The sequence below is a fragment of the Pagrus major genome, chromosome 2, assembly GCF_040436345.1.
Source record: "Pagrus major chromosome 2, Pma_NU_1.0".
In the NCBI taxonomy this organism is placed as follows: domain Eukaryota; kingdom Metazoa; phylum Chordata; class Actinopteri; order Spariformes; family Sparidae; genus Pagrus; species Pagrus major.
In genome coordinates, this window is record NC_133216.1 from 12,865,063 (window position 1) to 12,883,727 (window position 18,665).

General features: G+C 37.9%; 3 protein-coding genes across 3 annotated transcripts; all 3 read right to left on the reverse strand.

Moving 5' to 3' along the window:
• Nucleotides 1-1,782: 1,782 nt before the first annotated feature.
• On the reverse strand, nucleotides 1,783-4,810 carry LOC141019576 (extracellular calcium-sensing receptor-like). Its single transcript, XM_073494537.1, has 4 exons — nucleotides 4,688-4,810; nucleotides 4,349-4,576; nucleotides 4,048-4,171; nucleotides 1,783-2,696 (listed from the first exon to the last, which is right to left on the reverse strand). Exons 1-4 carry the CDS (start codon nucleotides 4,808-4,810, stop codon nucleotides 1,783-1,785), a joined length of 1,389 nt encoding a protein of 462 aa, XP_073350638.1.
• A 3,657-nt stretch (nucleotides 4,811-8,467) lies between these two features.
• On the reverse strand, nucleotides 8,468-12,767 carry LOC141019584 (extracellular calcium-sensing receptor-like). The gene is made up of 6 exons (XM_073494550.1): nucleotides 12,538-12,767; nucleotides 12,011-12,308; nucleotides 11,044-11,838; nucleotides 10,669-10,896; nucleotides 10,394-10,517; nucleotides 8,468-9,381 (listed from the first exon to the last, which is right to left on the reverse strand). The coding sequence occupies exons 1-6, from the start codon at nucleotides 12,765-12,767 to the stop codon at nucleotides 8,468-8,470; spliced, it is 2,589 nt and encodes an 862-aa protein (XP_073350651.1).
• Nucleotides 12,768-14,023: 1,256 nt separating this feature from the next.
• Nucleotides 14,024-18,323, reverse strand: LOC141019595 (extracellular calcium-sensing receptor-like). Its single transcript, XM_073494562.1, has 6 exons — nucleotides 18,094-18,323; nucleotides 17,567-17,864; nucleotides 16,600-17,394; nucleotides 16,225-16,452; nucleotides 15,950-16,073; nucleotides 14,024-14,937 (listed from the first exon to the last, which is right to left on the reverse strand). The coding sequence occupies exons 1-6, from the start codon at nucleotides 18,321-18,323 to the stop codon at nucleotides 14,024-14,026; spliced, it is 2,589 nt and encodes an 862-aa protein (XP_073350663.1).
• Between the last annotated feature and the right edge of the window lie 342 nt (nucleotides 18,324-18,665).

Here is an 18,665-nt window from a genome sequence, read left to right on the forward strand (position 1 = left end):
TTGCTAACATTTAGTGGTGCAGCTAAAGGCATTGTAAATTGTTACTGTAATGATACATTAAGGAGAAAGAGTGACTCCGCTGTTAAGCAAATACATAATTCAAATTAAGTTTAAAGAATGTGCAACTAGAATGTGTTTGACATCTACAAACATCACTGGAAAATGTGAACTCAGAGTAGGCTGTTACGATATTGTGGAATATTTAAGCTTGTGACTTGACACTCTATTGTCTATATTTAGAGAGACACAAAAGGACATTCAAAATACAATAATGGAAAAGAAAGACAAAAGCACAATGTTATTGACAATGTTTTAATTCAAACATTATCCAGGAGGATTCTGTGAAGAGTTGTCAAGTTTCCCTGGTGGGAAATACACATTTTCATGGTATACTATGTGAATCCTATGGAATTTCCCACGTGAAACCTATGGGATTGCATGTGAAACCCAGGAGATCACAAGTGAAACCCATTGGGATTACATCTGAAACCCTGTAAATACCTGTTAAACCCATGTATTCCTATGTGAAGCCAATGGGATTAAATGTGAAACTCATGGGATTGCGTGTTAAAGATATCTAAAAGTCATCAACCAGGCCTTACTGATAACTGTACAAAAACACGTTTCTAACTTCATCCACTGATTTGGGTGACACTGGATCATATTATATGGATAAAATGTTTTCTGGTTTTCCCTCTAATGTCCTCCAGCTGGTCTGACTGAACCCTCGGTGATATACAGAGTTTGCTGATGAAGATGGCTGTACTTGCTGGTAAATAACCACTAACAGCAGCTAACTAAGCCGGGCTCCAAGCGAGCATGGCAGGTGTCAGTACCAAACACAAACTCTGAGACCAACTGTGGCCAGTTTGACAACAGGAAATCCAGTAGGGAGGTGATTGACAGAGTTTAGCTGCTGTTAGATGGCGTTACAAGTTGGCTCTGTCTTGTAAGAAAAGAGGAAGCTTTAACTTGGTGGGCTATTAGAGGGACACAAACATCACCTTGAAGGGTTTTAATTTGGTCAAAATACAGATTAAGAAGATGTGCAGATCTATAATGAGTATGAGTAGTCTGAGGAGTGGATGGGTGATACGGTGTGTGTAAAAGTAAGAATGAGCACATATTATACATGTGGAAAGCTTGACTTTCCATGGGGTCTGGCTCGTTGAAACTCATGTAAAATCTTGCATACAGAAATATGGTTGGGTGTATACAAAAAGTGTTTCAATAAAATTTTCAATAAAATGTTTTATCCAATTAAACACGAATGTAAACTTGGACTGTAAGCTGTCATGTTAGATGGTTAAATGTTTTACATGGGTTTAACATGGCTTTCACATGTAATCCAATAGGTTTCACATAGGAATTTGTATGGGTTTAACATGAGCATTTACATGGGTTTCATACTGTAGGTAGTCCCAAAGGTTTCACATGAAATCGCATATGTTTCACTTGGGAATTTACATGTGTTTGCTCACAACCTTTGACACCAAAGGCAAACCATGGACATGTTGAGCTATCTGCTGGTGGTATGAAAAGAATAGGCGCCGTGCAGTCATTCAGGAAAATGTTTTTGCACATGTGCTCTAAGTGATACCTCATGTTAAGACATGTAAACATGTTTTACACAAGTGCTCTGAATAGAACAAGTCACAACTTGTAGTACCATAATTTCCATGCGCTCTGAAACAAATGCAAAATAGAAGTTTATTTGTAGTTGTCTTATTTGTGTATCTCCCTCTCTCTCTTTCTCTCTCTCTCAAAAAGAAAACATAATATTCAGAATGATTTTGGTGGCCCCTTCCCCATCATATTCTTTTTTGTATTCTTCTCTGGTTTCAGTAAGATAATATAACATTTTGGAATAAAAATGCAAATGAGCAGTCCAAAGCTTGAAGCCAGAATAGCAAATATCTCCACAGCAACACTGAACTTCCCAGGAGAACTGACATACGCTGGGATAAAAGTGATCCAAACTGCACAGAATATCAGCATGCTAAAGGTGATAAATTTGGCTTCATTGAAATTATCAGGCAGTTTCCGAGCCAGGAAAGCAAGAATAAAACACAACATGGCCAGAAGTCCAATGTACCCAAGTACAGCCCAAAAGCCTACAGCTGAGCCCAGAGCGCACTCTAAGATGATTTTGTCCTTGAATGTTTTAAAATTCTTAAAGGGAAAAGGAGGAGAAATTGTTAACCAGAGGATACAAATGATAACTTGTATAAGAGTGAAACCCAGAACACTGAGTTTCTGCTGTGCAGGCCCAAACCATTTCATCACATCACTACCTGGAAGTGTGGCCCTGAAGGCCATTAACACCACTATTGTTTTCCCCAGAACACAAGAGATACAAAGGACAAAGGTGATGCCGAACGCTGTGTGTCGCAGCATGCAGGACCACTCAGAGGGCCGGCCGATGAAGGTCAGAGAACACAGGAAACACAGAGTCAAGGAGAAGAGCAGCAGGAAGCTCAGCTCAGAGTTGTTGGCCCTGACAACAGGAGTCTGTCTGTATCTGAAGAAAATGAACGCCACAACAGCAGTCATGCATGTTCCAAATAGAGATGCTGCAGTGAGTAGTGCTCCCATAATCTCTTCATATGAGAGAAACTCTGCCTCCTTCTTTACACAGGCATCTCTTCTCTCATTTGACCAGAAGTCGGGGTGGCAACGCACACAGGTGATGGAATCTGAAAAAAATAATATTGAAGCAGAGGACCAAAAAGAATGATTTCAGACGTGTTTTCATTTAGCTCAAGGAGGTTTTGAGACATGCAGCACTTTACTTCTGACAAAGTAATAACTGAAAAATTGCCCTCCATACTGGTTTTTAATGGAACATACATTTTCATGTCATCTGCACACTGAATTTTATGTTCATGGTATTTCCCAGTGGAAGCATGTATGGACAGAACAACAGGGGACCAGGGATAGAGCCTTGTTGAATACCACAGGTCAGAGAAAAGCTCTTTTTCTACAGCAGTATCCCTTTTGCCAACCCACTTGGTAGGTGATCAAATGTAATAAAATGAGCAACTTGCTAATGCTGAGCTGAGATCATGAATAATAAAAACTGAACAATCTCCAAAATCCTCTATAAGTAAAAGATTGTAACTTTAATGAGGAAAGTTTTGGTAGTTTGACATCAACAGAAACCTGATTGAAATGTATATAAGATTTTGATAATTCATAGAAGAAACCAAGTTTGGGTGAAGAAACAAAGAAAAAAAAATGTTTTAAAAAAAAACACGGTCATTTACGAAACAGGTCTTAAATTTAAAAGTCCAGAGGGTCAAGGCTAAGTTTTTTCAGACATTTTTTTTCAAACAACTAATGATTTAGACATTTTTTTTTCTATTTCTATTTTATTTTATGTTATATTGTGGTTTTCAAAAAAGGAGAAATATACACTGTCACTGTAAATACATTTTTCACAGTTTCAGACTATGTGAAAACCTCAGCAGCACAGACGAAAACTATCTGCATGCTGAGGTGGTGGGAACATACTGTGAGCCTTTTTGTAATAGGAGTATGCTGTCAATTGTTTTCTTTCTATTGTTTAGTGCAGATAGATTTTAAATAGTAGCAACACATTATTACTTAATAATTAAGTTAATGATTAAAAATGTCTGGGTTTATGAGTCATATTGGTTGTAGCAAATAAAACACTGCTGCTGACAATTCATGCTGCAATCCCTTCCTTCTCCTACCATGGATGTGAGGCCTGAGAATGACCGGGCTGAAAAAATCAGACTGTTGCAATCTTTTCAATGATTTTCTCATATGTATAGATACACTGAAAGTTGAGTCATTTTAAATACCTTTGTGTTACAATCACATTGCGGTTCTTAACATTGATGGGCATTTCCGACACTGCATCAATTAATGTAGCTGATTTCAGACTTATGTATCAGTATTTTCAGAGGACATTCATTCTTGATCTATTGATTTTTGAGCATTGTTTTGGGTTTGCTTTAAATAGTCATATGAACATGACAATGTCAACGTTGATGTGTAATCTTGCATTAAATATTACTACACCTGTGGCGTTGCTTATTTCTCCCTCGGCACACATTAAACAGTCATAGCAGCAGACAGGCTTTCCTTTCTGCAGGACCTTGCGAGTTCCTGGTGGACATTTCTCACTGCAAACTGACAACGGCACCTGCATGAACAGACAATGACACTTTGACAAGGTACTGATTTTGCAAGAATCAATCAATAATTTGAAGCATGGAACCCAGACATTGTAATACAGCGACGACAGCTGAAAACATGTACATTAAAAACAAATAACAAAAAAAAATTCATTTGCAATTACAGTGATCACATGGTATCTTACCTGTAGTGAGTTTTGGGCCCAAATTAAAGACTTATTTTGCAGATTCAGCTGTTTCTCTGCAGGTAAAGATGCATCATAAAGACCGACTCTGACAAAGTCCACAATACCATTTTCTGTAGGCTGCCAGTTTATAATTTCATACTTTGCTGCTGGATCTCCATTCTCATCAAAGTAAACTTCATCTCCTTCCTTAGTCGTGAACCGAATTTTTCTTATGTGCTGTAAAATCTAAGAAGATATGCACCAATGTAGATCAATATCTGACAAATGTGTCAGCAACATGAATGACTGCAACCATTTTTTTAATATAAAAACATCAGTCTGTGGTGTTTAACTCACCGTAAATGGATCTAGCTGCACCTTGTTGTTACATGTTTCATTACAGCTGAGAATATTATGAAGTGCGTAGGCCATAGCATACACTCCTTTATAAACATTGTAAAAGAGAGGCATGAGTGTCATATCAGTATATGTGTTTTGCACTTCAGTCACATCTTCAAGTCCAGTACATTCTCTCTGATTTTTTACTGATGACTTTAATTGCTTGAACTTACAGCTAAATAATTTCTCCCAAAACTCTGCAAACAATATATTACTTGATGAATTGAGCCGCTTCACATCTAAAATGAACTCTCTCATGCCACTGACATGTGCACTGGGGATGAATAGGCCTATGGCACCATCCAGAATATGATGCCTATCCCGGGCTGCAGTTTGGAAATCAAAGATCCAGCTCTCAGTGCCCACCCACTGGTACCCAGTCAAGTTGTGGTGAGACAACTCCTGCATTATCATATACAATTCCGTGGGAAAGAGGAAAGTGACAATCACCTTTGAAGTGGAAGCCTTGATAATGTCAACAATCTGTTGTATTTTGTCTGGTGGATCTGTTCTAAAGACAGAAACAGAGTACTCCAGACAGACACCCAGCTGCTGGGCAGTTTCTATGAATGTGGCCATGCCATTATTGCCATAATCATCATTTGTTCTAATAGCTCCAACCCAAGTCCAACCAAAGTACTTGACCAACTGGGCCAGGGCTCTGCTCTGGTAGTCATCACTGGGTATTGTTCTGAGGAATGATGGGTACTTGGTTTTATCACTGAGACAAGCACAAGTTGCAACATGGCCGATCTAAAACACAAAATAAATAATATCTCAAGCAGATGAAACATTTGCACTGCTGAATACGATTGTTATGACTTCCCCTTTTCTTGGACTGGCTGGAAGAATTAATCAGATTTTTACAATTTAATTTATGTAAATCTTACCCACCAGTGGTATATAAAAGGGTCCAAGAACCGTAGATATCGCCATGCCAGGAGAGGAAGTGGTTCCCACCATATTAGCCTGCACTTGGGTACATGTTGTGTCAGAGGATGCAAATGCCACTTCATCTCTTGTAACAGAGGCCAGTGCAACCCTCACACCTCTGGCAATGGAGGCACAGTTATCATATAACTTGTAGCCCAGAGAGATGCCAGGCAGTATGTGTGTGCTGTTATTAATCTCCTCTATGGCAAAGAGCATAGCCTGGGCATACTGGAACCCTCTGAAATTCAAACTGGATGCAGACAGTTATAAATAGTTGCAAATGCAACCAAGTTGAACTATTAAATAATATCATAGTAAATGAATAAATGAAAGCATTTGACAGATTGTTTACACATAGGGAATATCTCTCATTTTAAAACATATTTTGTTAGTCTTTGCTGTTAGGTATTTGAAATGTAAATACGATTTGTATTGTCTAATTCACCTGGTACATTGCATTGGCTTTGGTTTGTGCATGTAGGTATCCTGTTGGGCTTTCCACCTTCTGTGGAAAGTGAAGAATCCCCCCAACATAATGTCTCCATCCTTAGATAGCAGAGGGTTCTCTGGATCCCCTCTCCGCCTGCACACTGACTCCTGAGCTTGAGAGAAAGATATCACCAACAACAGCTGTAAGAGTGCCAAAACCTTCTCTGGCTGCGTCTGAGTGGACATCATCAAATCTAAGAGAGCTAAACCACTTGGTGGCATCACATGCACCTCAGTGAAAATCAAAAGATTACACTTGTACTTATACATTTTGGAGATGGAAAAAAAAAAAAAAAAAAGAACAGTGATGTTTATCTATGTGTACATACCAATTGGGTTGTGAGGAGAGAGGTGCCAGAACAGAAAAACTGTTTTTGCCATTAGGCTATTAGTGCATTGCGATGTGTGCAAAAGCACATTATTGTTAAACAATTGAGGCTCAAGTCAATTCTCAAGGAAGATAGTACATTATTGAGTCTCATTCCAAGGTTGTCAAATACTAATGCTTTGGGTTGGCTGTGTCATTGGCCTGGCCAGCTGGCCCAAAAGCGTCAGTGTTTGATGACCTGGTAATGAGACTTAGTAATCGACTATCTTTCTAGAATTGCCTACTTCAGCTTTACTTGGTTTGTTTAACTTCATTTGGGGCCATTTGGGCGCAGTGCAACAAGACTTACACACAATGTTATCACATTGTTAAGTTAACATGGCTATTGTGTCATCACAATTACATGTGTATGAGTGTGTGTGTGTGTGGCATTTTCCTCATAGAGTGAACAGACACAGAGTAGGATGAGCATTGATTAGGAGTCACTTGTGTGTCCACCTGATGAATGTCACTCACAAAATACACAATAAATCAGCCTGTACATCACATATTTATTTATATTTATTTGTAATTCATTGTCATTTTTGTCATTTTGGAATTGTGAGAAGAAAAGGGCTTTGCTCTGCTCTTTAGGCCCTACCAATCAACTCTACAGCACATTGGAGGGCAAGCTAAAGATGTTTTTGTCTGTGCAAAATTAGGATTTCATTCCCTGATCAGAATTTGAAAAAACATTATTAATGGTTGTGGACTCAGTAAGGAATTCTGGATTAGGGTTGTATAGTTATTTGTACTTATAAGTAATATTGGTCGCAATTTATTTTAAAGTACACTAATAAGATGTAATAATCTGTACTTTATGTCAAATTAGACAAAAAAATAGAAATAATATGATCTTTATTAGACAGTAAAGAAAGACAGTTATACCCTAAGTAAACTAATAAGACATAATAAACCATAATTTGTAGCAAATTAGGCAACAATTAGAAATGATATGGCCTTGATTAGAAAAAAAAAATTATAATGATAACAATAATAATAAAAACTGGTACGGTATGCTTTAACTAACTAGTAAGAAGTAACAAGCCAAATTGTATATCAAATCAGGCAAAAAAAATAAAAGGAAACAAAGTTAGTTATAAACCATACACCTAATTCACATTGTATGGAAAGCACATATGATGCATTATTATACCTAAATATATACTTAGACTACTATACCAAATGATATTCTAATTAGAAACCAAATAGGTGATTCTCATATACGTATGCAATAAAAAATCAAATGCAATGCCATATCATATCCAAAATATATTCATCAGACACTACCCTTACTACCAAATAATACCGTAGCCACCGCACTTAATGCTACCAACATGGACCTACAATGGCTTAATTAGACAACGCAGACTGTAATTTGACAAATATAGTGTCATATTGACAATGGTCAGAAAAAGAACACAGCTCAGAGGATGATACATTTATTTGAGCTCTGTCTAACATACTTCATATTATTACAGGGTAATTTGTTGCTATTTACAACCTTGTTAGTACCTTATCAGACTTTCTTCGAGGTTTATTAGTGAAATTACAAGAAAACTGTTCAGCAAATTACAGCCTGTGTTGTGTAATTAAAAGATCGTAGGTCCATGTTGGTAGCATTAAGTTTGGTGTCTATGTTATGATTTGGTAGTAGGGGTAAAATAGCATATAATTGATATATTTTGGATTTCATATCTGATATTGCATTTGATTTCTTATTGAACAATCTTTTTATGTGTGTGATATGTAAATGATATGATTGTGTATGACATTGTGTTATATTCTGTTATTTCAATATGCTATGGTAAGGAAATGATATACATTGGAAAAATTATACAGTACGTTTCATGTCCTCAATGAAATGAAGGTATGTGTCTATTTGACATTCTGATTAGCAAATTATTGTGTGTGAGCCCAGAGACTGCCTCTGCCACCTTGTTAAGTTTTTAGAAAGATTTTGGTGCTCCCTTCCCCATCATATTCTTTTTTGTATTCTTCTCTGGTTTCAATAAGATAATATAACATTTTGGAGTAAAAATGCAAATGAGCAGTCCAAAACTTGAAGCCTGAATAGCAAATATCTCCACAGCAACACTGAACTTCCCAGGAGAGCTGACATACGCTGGGATAAAAGTGATCCATACTGCACAGAATATCAGCATGCTAAAGGTGATGAATTTGGCCTCATTGAAATTATCAGGCAGTTTCCGAGCTAGAAAAGCAAGAATAAAACATAACATGGCCAGAAGTCCAATGTACCCAAGTACAGCCCAAAAGCCTACAGCTGAGCCCAAAGCACACTCTAAGATGATTTTGTCCTTGAACCTTTTGAAATTCCTAAAGGGAAAAGGAGGTGAAATTGTTAACCAGAGGGTACATATGATAACTTGTATAAGAGTGAAACCCAGGACACTGAGTTTCTGCTGTGCAGGCCCAAACCATTTCATCACATTACTACCTGGAAGTGTGGCCCTGAAGGCCATTAACACCACTATTGTTTTCCCCAGAACACAAGAGATACAGAGGACAAAGGTGATGCCGAATGCTGTGTGTCGCAGCATGCAGGACCACTCAGAGGGCCGGCCGATGAAGGTCAGAGAACACAGGAAACACAGAGTCAAGGAGAAGAGCAGCAGGAAGCTCAGCTCAGAGTTGTTGGCCCTGACAACAGGAGTCTGTCTGTATCTGAAGAAAATGAACGCCACAACAGCAGTCATGCATGTTCCAAATAGAGATGCTGCAGTGAGTAGTGCTCCCATAATCTCTTCATATGAGAGAAACTCTGCCTCCTTCTTTACACAGGCATCTCTTCTCTCATTTGACCAGAACTCAGGGTGGCATAGCACACAAGTGATAGAATCTGTAAAAATAAAAAATTGAAGCATGTGTTAGATTGCTCACTTATTAGACTTGTAGATAATAAATGGATAACCTTATACAACCCATCTTGATGTGATATCACCATGGTGGTGTTGTTCCTAGAACATCATAATCAATGTGGTTCCTGGACCATCATTGCAACTTACCAATCACTTTATTGTAATGTCGCAGCATTGCAACTTGGGGAAAAGACCGGAAAAATATGCACATAGGAGAAATGATCCTTTCTAAAATGTATTTAACATTGTGAAATGGTGCATTTGGACCAAATCCATGTTTCTAGTTTAACTGTTAACTGAGCTATTTTGTGTATTTTTGTTGCCTACACTTAACCAAACTGTGACAGAAAACAGTAAAAAGAGAGTCAATCAGCAAACTTGGTGTAAACATAAAAGGGAAGGGAATATAATATGTTCCAATTGGGATACAAGTCCCAATCTCCTGGGTGAGAGTCCTGTTCTAAACCTATCTAGCCACAACAGTTTGCTCCAGATGCAGACTTTGTTGCTCTTCCATAAGTTTAAATGATGCAACACTGATGCAGGGAAAACCAAAACCAAAACAGGATGTGGAATTTGCTCATCCTTTTTGACATATTCAATTGACAACAGTACAGTGTATTTGTATATGTAATGTTTACCATCAACTACATTGAGTTTTGTAAATATATGCTCATTCAGAACTTGATCCCGACATTTTTCAGAACAGTTGGGATAGAGGATGTAAAAGTGGTGGAAAAGTGGTGTAAACTGGTGTAATTTCAAATTCTGTAGTGTTACATTTACATTGAGGTTTTAACCTCTATGTGTATTTCCAAGACTGCGCATGAGTTTATGTAGCTGAATTCCAACTAATGTGTTTCTAATGAGTATTTTTATTTTTACATTTTAAGTTTGATTTGTTGATGACACTGTTGTTGGTTTGCATAAAAGAGGCATGGTAACATAACAACTTTTAAAATTAATTTTTTTCTTGCATTTAACATACTACACCTGTGGTGTTGCTGATTTCTCCCTCTGCACATCTTAAACAGTCATAGCAGCAGACAGGCTTTCCTTTCTGCAGAACCTTTCGAGTTCCTGGTGGACATTTCTCACTGCAAACTGACAACGGCACCTGCATGAACACATAGACTATTAGAAAAAACAATATGGGCATTCACTTTGACAAGGAGTTGTCTTTGCAAGTATCAAAACCAAACATCATGACACAGTAAGAATAATTAAAGAATCATATATATTCAGAATGACAGCATATTTTTGCTTACCTGTTGTGAGTTCTGGGCCCAAATTAAAGACTTATTTTGCAGATTCAGCTGTTTGTCTGCAGGTAAAGAAGCATCATAAAGACCAACTGTGACAAAGTCCACAATGCCATTTTCTGCTGGCTGCCAGTTTATAATGTCATATTTTGCTGCTGGGTCTCCATTCTCATCAAAGTAAACTTCATCTCCTTCCTTTGTTGTGAACCGAATATTTTTAATGTGCTGTAAAATCTAAGAAACGCATCAATGTAGGTCAGTATCTAACAAATGTCTGCACAAACATGACTGACACATTGCAACAATTTGTTCTTTCAACATATAAAAGTATTTTCCTTCTTAATGTAACAATATATTTTAAGTCTTCAATGTTCAACTCACCATAAATGGATCTAGCTGCACCTTGTTGTCACATGTTTTATTACAGCTAAGAATATTATGAAGTGCATGGGCCACAGCATACACTCCTTTATAAACATTGTAAAAGATAGGCATGAGTGTCATATCAGTGAAGCTGTTTTGCACTTCAGTCACATCTTCATGTCCAGTACATTCTATCTGATTCCCGTCTGATGACTTTGACTGTCTGAACTTACAGCTAAATAATGTCTCCCAAAACTCTGTAAACAATTCATTACTAGATGAGTTGAGTCCCTTCACATCCAAAATGAACTCTCTCATGCCACTGACATGTGCTTTGGGGATGGACAGGCCAATGGCACCATCCAGAATATGATGCCTGTCCAAGGCTGCAGTTTGGGAATCAAAGATCCAGGTCTCAGTGCCCACCCACTGATATGCAGTCAAGTTGTGATGAGACAACTCCTGCATTATCAGATACAAAGCCGTGGGAAAGAGAAAAGTGACAATCACCTTTGAAGTGGAAGCCTTTATAATGTCAACTATCTGTTGTATTTTGTCTGGTGGATCTGTTCTAAAGATAGACACAGAGTACTCCAGACAGATACCCAGCTGCTGGGCTGTTTCTGTGAATGTGGCCATGCCATTATTACCATAATCATCATTTGTTCTAATAGCTCCAACCCAAGTCCATCCAAAGTACTTGACCAACTGGGCCAGGGCTCTGCTCTGGTAGTAGTCACTGGGTATTGTTCTGAGGAATGATGGGTACTTGGTTTTATCACTGAGACAAGCACAAGTAGCAAATTGGCTGATCTAAAAGAAAAAAAAAAAGAAATGATATCCAGAGATAAGATAAAAAACCATTGAGTGAGCACAATTCATTTTTTTTAAATCCGTTTTGGTATGACCAGCTGTCAGAATAACAGAATAATAATCTGTCCAGAATTCTGTTTTTTACAATTAGATTTTTGCCAATTTTACTTACCAAGGGTATATAAAAGGGTCCAAGGAATGTAGCTATTGCCATACATGGAGAGGATGAGCTCCCTATCATAATGGCCTGCACTTTGGTAGGTCTGGTACATGCTTTGTCAGATGGTGCAAATGTCACTTCATTACCAGTCGCAGAGGCCAGTGCGACTCTCACACCTCTGGCAATAGAGCCACAACCATCATAGAACTTGTAGCCCAAAGAGATGCCAGGCAGTAGGTCTGTGCTATTAGTAATCTCCTCTATGGCAAAAAGCATAGCCTGGGTAAATTGGAACCCTCTGAAATTCAATCTTGATGCAGAAAATTAGAAATAGTTGAAATCCCAACTAAATTGAACTTGAAATTGAAACAAAATCATAGTAAATGAATAAATGAAAGCATTTGTCAGTTGTTTACACACAGGGAACATTTATCATGTATACACTCATTTTGAGAACTTTCTTTTATTTTTTTTTTACTAATTTTGTATCTGCACCCACTTAGTGTTAGTCACTTGATATTTACAATGGTATAATTTACCTGGTGCATTGCGGTGGCTTTGGTTTGTTCATGTAGTTTTCCATTCTGTCGTTCCACTTGCTGTGAAAATTGAAGACTCCCCCCAACATAATATCCCCATCCTTAGATAGCAGTGGGTTCTCTGGATCCCCTCTGTGCCTGCACACTGACTCCTGGGCTTGAGATAAAGATATCACCAACAACAGCTGTAAGAGTGCCAAACCCTGTTCTGGCCACCTCTGGGTGAACATCATACCATCTAATAGCACTACACCCCTGGATGACATCACATGTACCTCAATGTAAATCAAATGTTTTGCACTGGTACTTATACATTTTGGAGCATATAAAAAATGGTTTTATCTACCATGTGAATTGGGAGGAGGGTGGTGACTGGACAGAAAAAACAATAGACATTAGGCTGTTTGAAATATCTATGCTGTAAATATTCAGTTTTTCTATAGAAATGGGTTTCCCCTTCTCAAACCAATTTTCACATTAAGAAAGTGCACTTTATACTTGATTTTACAGTTGCAATTGAAATGTTGAAAAACAATTGCAATTTGTTATTAGGTCAGCATTGATTAGGAGTCATAATTTGCATCACCTAATGAATGTCACTCAGATATTAACTCCTGCTTTGCTCTATTTTGTTCTCCATTAACTCTTTAGTTGTAAAATGCTTTCATATGTTCACCAGTTAGTTGTGAACTTTGTCCGTCTGACATGTGGCGATGGGCAGAAGCATACAGTAGGTTTTAGATTTGTTTTGCTGAGTATAGCCTGTTACAGTTGATGGCTGGTAAAGTAAATCAAAATGTAAGTTTCCTGCCATAACACCAAAAAGAGCATCAGAGAGAAGATGCTATACCTTTATGTTAATATATCGCACACCAAACAAGAAACTTTTGAAAAAAAATTAATGTATAGCCTTAATAATACATACTTCTTTCATTTTTGTACTTCGTACTTTTGGAATTGTGTGAAATGTGTTATCCTCCCCTTCACAAAATGAAAAGATACCTCAAATAACAAGGTCACCATCTTGGGCAAATCAAACTAGTTGTGTTGAGCCTTGCATTCAGCAATCAAACCTCTCTTTCATCGTTCGAAGAACCCGGACAAGCAGCATCGACAATAACATAGCTCTTCTCTGAAGACATCTTTGTCCGTGCAAATGTGGATTTCTTTCTTTAATCGCAATTTGAACAACATTGTTAATAGCTGTGGAATCAGTAAAGAATTCTGGATCAGGGTCGTAATTGTCCGTATTTAATTATTTGTATTAGTTGATATGACTGTATATTACATTGTATTAAATTCCGTTATCTCAGTATTCTACGTCTTGAAGGAAATTATACATAGTGGAAAATTCTAGGATGGTACAATGCAAGTAATCAATGAAATCAATACAGATGTTTACTTGACAGTCTGGTTAACAAAATATTGTCTAAATAATTATGATGGTACTTGAATGTCTCAGCCAACATATCATTTTAAGAAAGATTCAGGAAGATTTTGGTGCGCCCTTCCCCATCATATTCTTTTTTGTATTCGTCTCTGGTTTCAGTAAGATAATGTAACATTTTGGAATAAAAATACAAATGAGCAGTCCAAAACTTGAGGCCAGAATAGCAAATATCTCCACAGCAACACTGAACTTACCAGGAGAGCTGACATAAGCTGGGATAAAAGTGATCCATACTGCACAGAATATCAGCATGCTAAAGGTGATAAATTTGGCCTCATTGAAATTATCAGGCAGTTTCCGAGCCAGAAAAGCAAGAATAAAACATAACATGGCCAGAAGTCCAATGTACCCAAGTACAGCCCAAAAGCCTACAGCTGAGCCCAGAGCACACTCTAAGATGATTTTCTCCTTGAATGTTTTAAAATTCTTGAAGGGAAAAGGAGGAGAAATTGTTAACCAGAGGATACATATGATAACTTGTATAAGAGTGAAACCCAGAACACTGAGTTTCTGCTGTGCAGGCCCAAACCATTTCATCACATCACTACCTGGAAGTGTGGCCCTGAAGGCCATTAACACCACTATTGTTTTTCCCAGAACACAAGAGATACAGAGGACAAAGGTGATGCCGAATGCCGTGTGTCGCAGCATGCAGGACCACTCAGAGGGCCGGCCGATGAAGGTCAGAGAACACAGGAAACACAGAGTCAAGGAGAAGAGCAGCAGGAAGCTCAGCTCAGAGTTGTTGGCCCTGACAACAGGAGTCTGTCTGTATCTGAAGAAAATGAACGCCACAACAGCAGTCATACATGTTCCAAAGAGAGATGCTGCAGTGAGCAGTGCTCCCATAATCTCTTCATATGAGAGAAACTCTGCCTCCTTCTTTACACAGGCATCTCTTCTCTCATTTGACCAGAACTCAGGGTGGCATAGCACACAAGTGATAGAATCTGTAAAAATAAAAAATTGAAGCATGTGTTAGATTGCTCACTTATTAGACTTGTAGATAATAAATGGATAACCTTATACAACCCATCTTGATGTGATATCACCATGGTGGTGTTGTTCCTAGAACATCATAATCAATGTGGTTCCTGGACCATCATTGCAACTTACCAATCACTTTATTGTAATGTCGCAGCATTGCAACTTGGGGAAAAGACCGGAAAAATATGCACATAGGAGAAATGATCCTTTCTAAAATGTATTTAACATTGTGAAATGGTGCATTTGGACCAAATCCATGTTTCTAGTTTAACTGTTAACTGAGCTATTTTGTGTATTTTTGTTGCCTACACTTAACCAAACTGTGACAGAAAACAGTAAAAAGAGAGTCAATCAGCAAACTTGGTGTAAACATAAAAGGGAAGGGAATATAATATGTTCCAATTGGGATACAAGTCCCAATCTCCTGGGTGAGAGTCCTGTTCTAAACCTATCTAGCCACAACAGTTTGCTCCAGATGCAGACTTTGTTGCTCTTCCATAAGTTTAAATGATGCAACACTGATGCAGGGAAAACCAAAACCAAAACAGGATGTGGAATTTGCTCATCCTTTTTGACATATTCAATTGACAACAGTACAGTGTATTTGTATATGTAATGTTTACCATCAACTACATTGAGTTTTGTAAATATATGCTCATTCAGAACTTGATCCCGACATTTTTCAGAACAGTTGGGATAGAGGATGTAAAAGTGGTGGAAAAGTGGTGTAAACTGGTGTAATTTCAAATTCTGTAGTGTTACATTTACATTGAGGTTTTAACCTCTATGTGTATTTCCAAGACTGCGCATGAGTTTATGTAGCTGAATTCCAACTAATGTGTTTCTAATGAGTATTTTTATTTTTACATTTTAAGTTTGATTTGTTGATGACACTGTTGTTGGTTTGCATAAAAGAGGCATGGTAACATAACAACTTTTAAAATTAATTTTTTTCTTGCATTTAACATACTACACCTGTGGTGTTGCTGATTTCTCCCTCTGCACATCTTAAACAGTCATAGCAGCAGACAGGCTTTCCTTTCTGCAGAACCTTTCGAGTTCCTGGTGGACATTTCTCACTGCAAACTGACAACGGCACCTGCATGAACACATAGACTATTAGAAAAAACAATATGGGCATTCACTTTGACAAGGAGTTGTCTTTGCAAGTATCAAAACCAAACATCATGACACAGTAAGAATAATTAAAGAATCATATATATTCAGAATGACAGCATATTTTTGCTTACCTGTTGTGAGTTCTGGGCCCAAATTAAAGACTTATTTTGCAGATTCAGCTGTTTGTCTGCAGGTAAAGAAGCATCATAAAGACCAACTGTGACAAAGTCCACAATGCCATTTTCTGCTGGCTGCCAGTTTATAATGTCATATTTTGCTGCTGGGTCTCCATTCTCATCAAAGTAAACTTCATCTCCTTCCTTTGTTGTGAACCGAATATTTTTAATGTGCTGTAAAATCTAAGAAACGCATCAATGTAGGTCAGTATCTAACAAATGTCTGCACAAACATGACTGACACATTGCAACAATTTGTTCTTTCAACATATAAAAGTATTTTCCTTCTTAATGTAACAATATATTTTAAGTCTTCAATGTTCAACTCACCATAAATGGATCTAGCTGCACCTTGTTGTCACATGTTTTATTACAGCTAAGAATATTATGAAGTGCATGGGCCACAGCATACACTCCTTTATAAACATTGTAAAAGATAGGCATGAGTGTCATATCAGTGAAGCTGTTTTGCACTTCAGTCACATCTTCATGTCCAGTACATTCTATCTGATTCCCGTCTGATGACTTTGACTGTCTGAACTTACAGCTAAATAATGTCTCCCAAAACTCTGTAAACAATTCATTACTAGATGAGTTGAGTCCCTTCACATCCAAAATGAACTCTCTCATGCCACTGACATGTGCTTTGGGGATGGACAGGCCAATGGCACCATCCAGAATATGATGCCTGTCCAAGGCTGCAGTTTGGGAATCAAAGATCCAGGTCTCAGTGCCCACCCACTGATATGCAGTCAAGTTGTGATGAGACAACTCCTGCATTATCAGATACAAAGCCGTGGGAAAGAGAAAAGTGACAATCACCTTTGAAGTGGAAGCCTTTATAATGTCAACTATCTGTTGTATTTTGTCTGGTGGATCTGTTCTAAAGATAGACACAGAGTACTCCAGACAGATACCCAGCTGCTGGGCTGTTTCTGTGAATGTGGCCATGCCATTATTACCATAATCATCATTTGTTCTAATAGCTCCAACCCAAGTCCATCCAAAGTACTTGACCAACTGGGCCAGGGCTCTGCTCTGGTAGTAGTCACTGGGTATTGTTCTGAGGAATGATGGGTACTTGGTTTTATCACTGAGACAAGCACAAGTAGCAAATTGGCTGATCTAAAAGAAAAAAAAAAAGAAATGATATCCAGAGATAAGATAAAAAACCATTGAGTGAGCACAATTCATTTTTTTTAAATCCGTTTTGGTATGACCAGCTGTCAGAATAACAGAATAATAATCTGTCCAGAATTCTGTTTTTTACAATTAGATTTTTGCCAATTTTACTTACCAAGGGTATATAAAAGGGTCCAAGGAATGTAGCTATTGCCATACATGGAGAGGATGAGCTCCCTATCATAATGGCCTGCACTTTGGTAGGTCTGGTACATGCTTTGTCAGATGGTGCAAATGTCACTTCATTACCAGTCGCAGAGGCCAGTGCGACTCTCACACCTCTGGCAATAGAGCCACAACCATCATAGAACTTGTAGCCCAAAGAGATGCCAGGCAGTAGGTCTGTGCTATTAGTAATCTCCTCTATGGCAAAAAGCATAGCCTGGGTAAATTGGAACCCTCTGAAATTCAATCTTGATGCAGAAAATTAGAAATAGTTGAAATCCCAACTAAATTGAACTTGAAATTGAAACAAAATCATAGTAAATGAATAAATGAAAGCATTTGTCAGTTGTTTACACACAGGGAACATTTATCATGTATACACTCATTTTGAGAACTTTCTTTTATTTTTTTTTTACTAATTTTGTATCTGCACCCACTTAGTGTTAGTCACTTGATATTTACAATGGTATAATTTACCTGGTGCATTGCGGTGGCTTTGGTTTGTTCATGTAGTTTTCCATTCTGTCGTTCCACTTGCTGTGAAAATTGAAGACTCCCCCCAACATAATATCCCCATCCTTAGATAGCAGTGGGTTCTCTGGATCCCCTCTGTGCCTGCACACTGACTCCTGGGCTTGAGATAAAGATATCACCAACAACAGCTGTAAGAGTGCCAAACCCTGTTCTGGCCACCTCTGGGTGAACATCATACCATCTAATAGCACTACACCCCTGGATGACATCACATGTACCTCAATGTAAATCAAATGTTTTGCACTGGTACTTATACATTTTGGAGCATATAAAAAATGGTTTTATCTACCATGTGAATTGGGAGGAGGGTGGTGACTGGACAGAAAAAACAATAGACATTAGGCTGTTTGAAATATCTATGCTGTAAATATTCAGTTTTTCTATAGAAATGGGTTTCCCCTTCTCAAACCAATTTTCACATTAAGAAAGTGCACTTTATACTTGATTTTACAGTTGCAATTGAAATGTTGAAAAACAATTGCAATTTGTTATTAGGTCAGCATTGATTAGGAGTC

What these genes read in the sequence shown, in the direction of transcription:
- LOC141019576 (XM_073494537.1), bottom strand. Translation starts at nt 4,810, where the DNA reads ATGACACTCATGCCTCTCTTTTACAATGTTTATAAAGGAGTGTATGCT. An exon ending in TGCAGCTAGATCCATTTACG is followed by an intron (nt 4,577 to 4,687) that starts GTGAGTTAAACA and finishes ATATCTTCTTAG; the next exon opens with ATTTTACAGCACATAAGAAA. An exon ending in GGGCCCAAAACTCACTACAG is followed by an intron (nt 4,172 to 4,348) that starts GTAAGATACCAT and finishes CTGTTCATGCAG; the next exon opens with GTGCCGTTGTCAGTTTGCAG.
- LOC141019584 (XM_073494550.1), bottom strand. Translation starts at nt 12,767, where the DNA reads ATGTTCACCCAGAGGTGGCCAGAACAGGGTTTGGCACTCTTACAGCTG. An exon ending in GACCCTTTTATATACCCTTG is followed by an intron (nt 11,839 to 12,010) that starts GTAAGTAAAATT and finishes TTTTTCTTTTAG; the next exon opens with ATCAGCCAATTTGCTACTTG. An exon ending in GGGCCCAGAACTCACAACAG is followed by an intron (nt 10,518 to 10,668) that starts GTAAGCAAAAAT and finishes GTGTTCATGCAG; the next exon opens with GTGCCGTTGTCAGTTTGCAG.
- LOC141019595 (XM_073494562.1), bottom strand. Translation starts at nt 18,323, where the DNA reads ATGTTCACCCAGAGGTGGCCAGAACAGGGTTTGGCACTCTTACAGCTG. An exon ending in AAGCCACCGCAATGCACCAG is followed by an intron (nt 17,865 to 18,093) that starts GTAAATTATACC and finishes TTCTGCATCAAG; the next exon opens with ATTGAATTTCAGAGGGTTCC. An exon ending in TGCAGCTAGATCCATTTATG is followed by an intron (nt 16,453 to 16,599) that starts GTGAGTTGAACA and finishes TGCGTTTCTTAG; the next exon opens with ATTTTACAGCACATTAAAAA.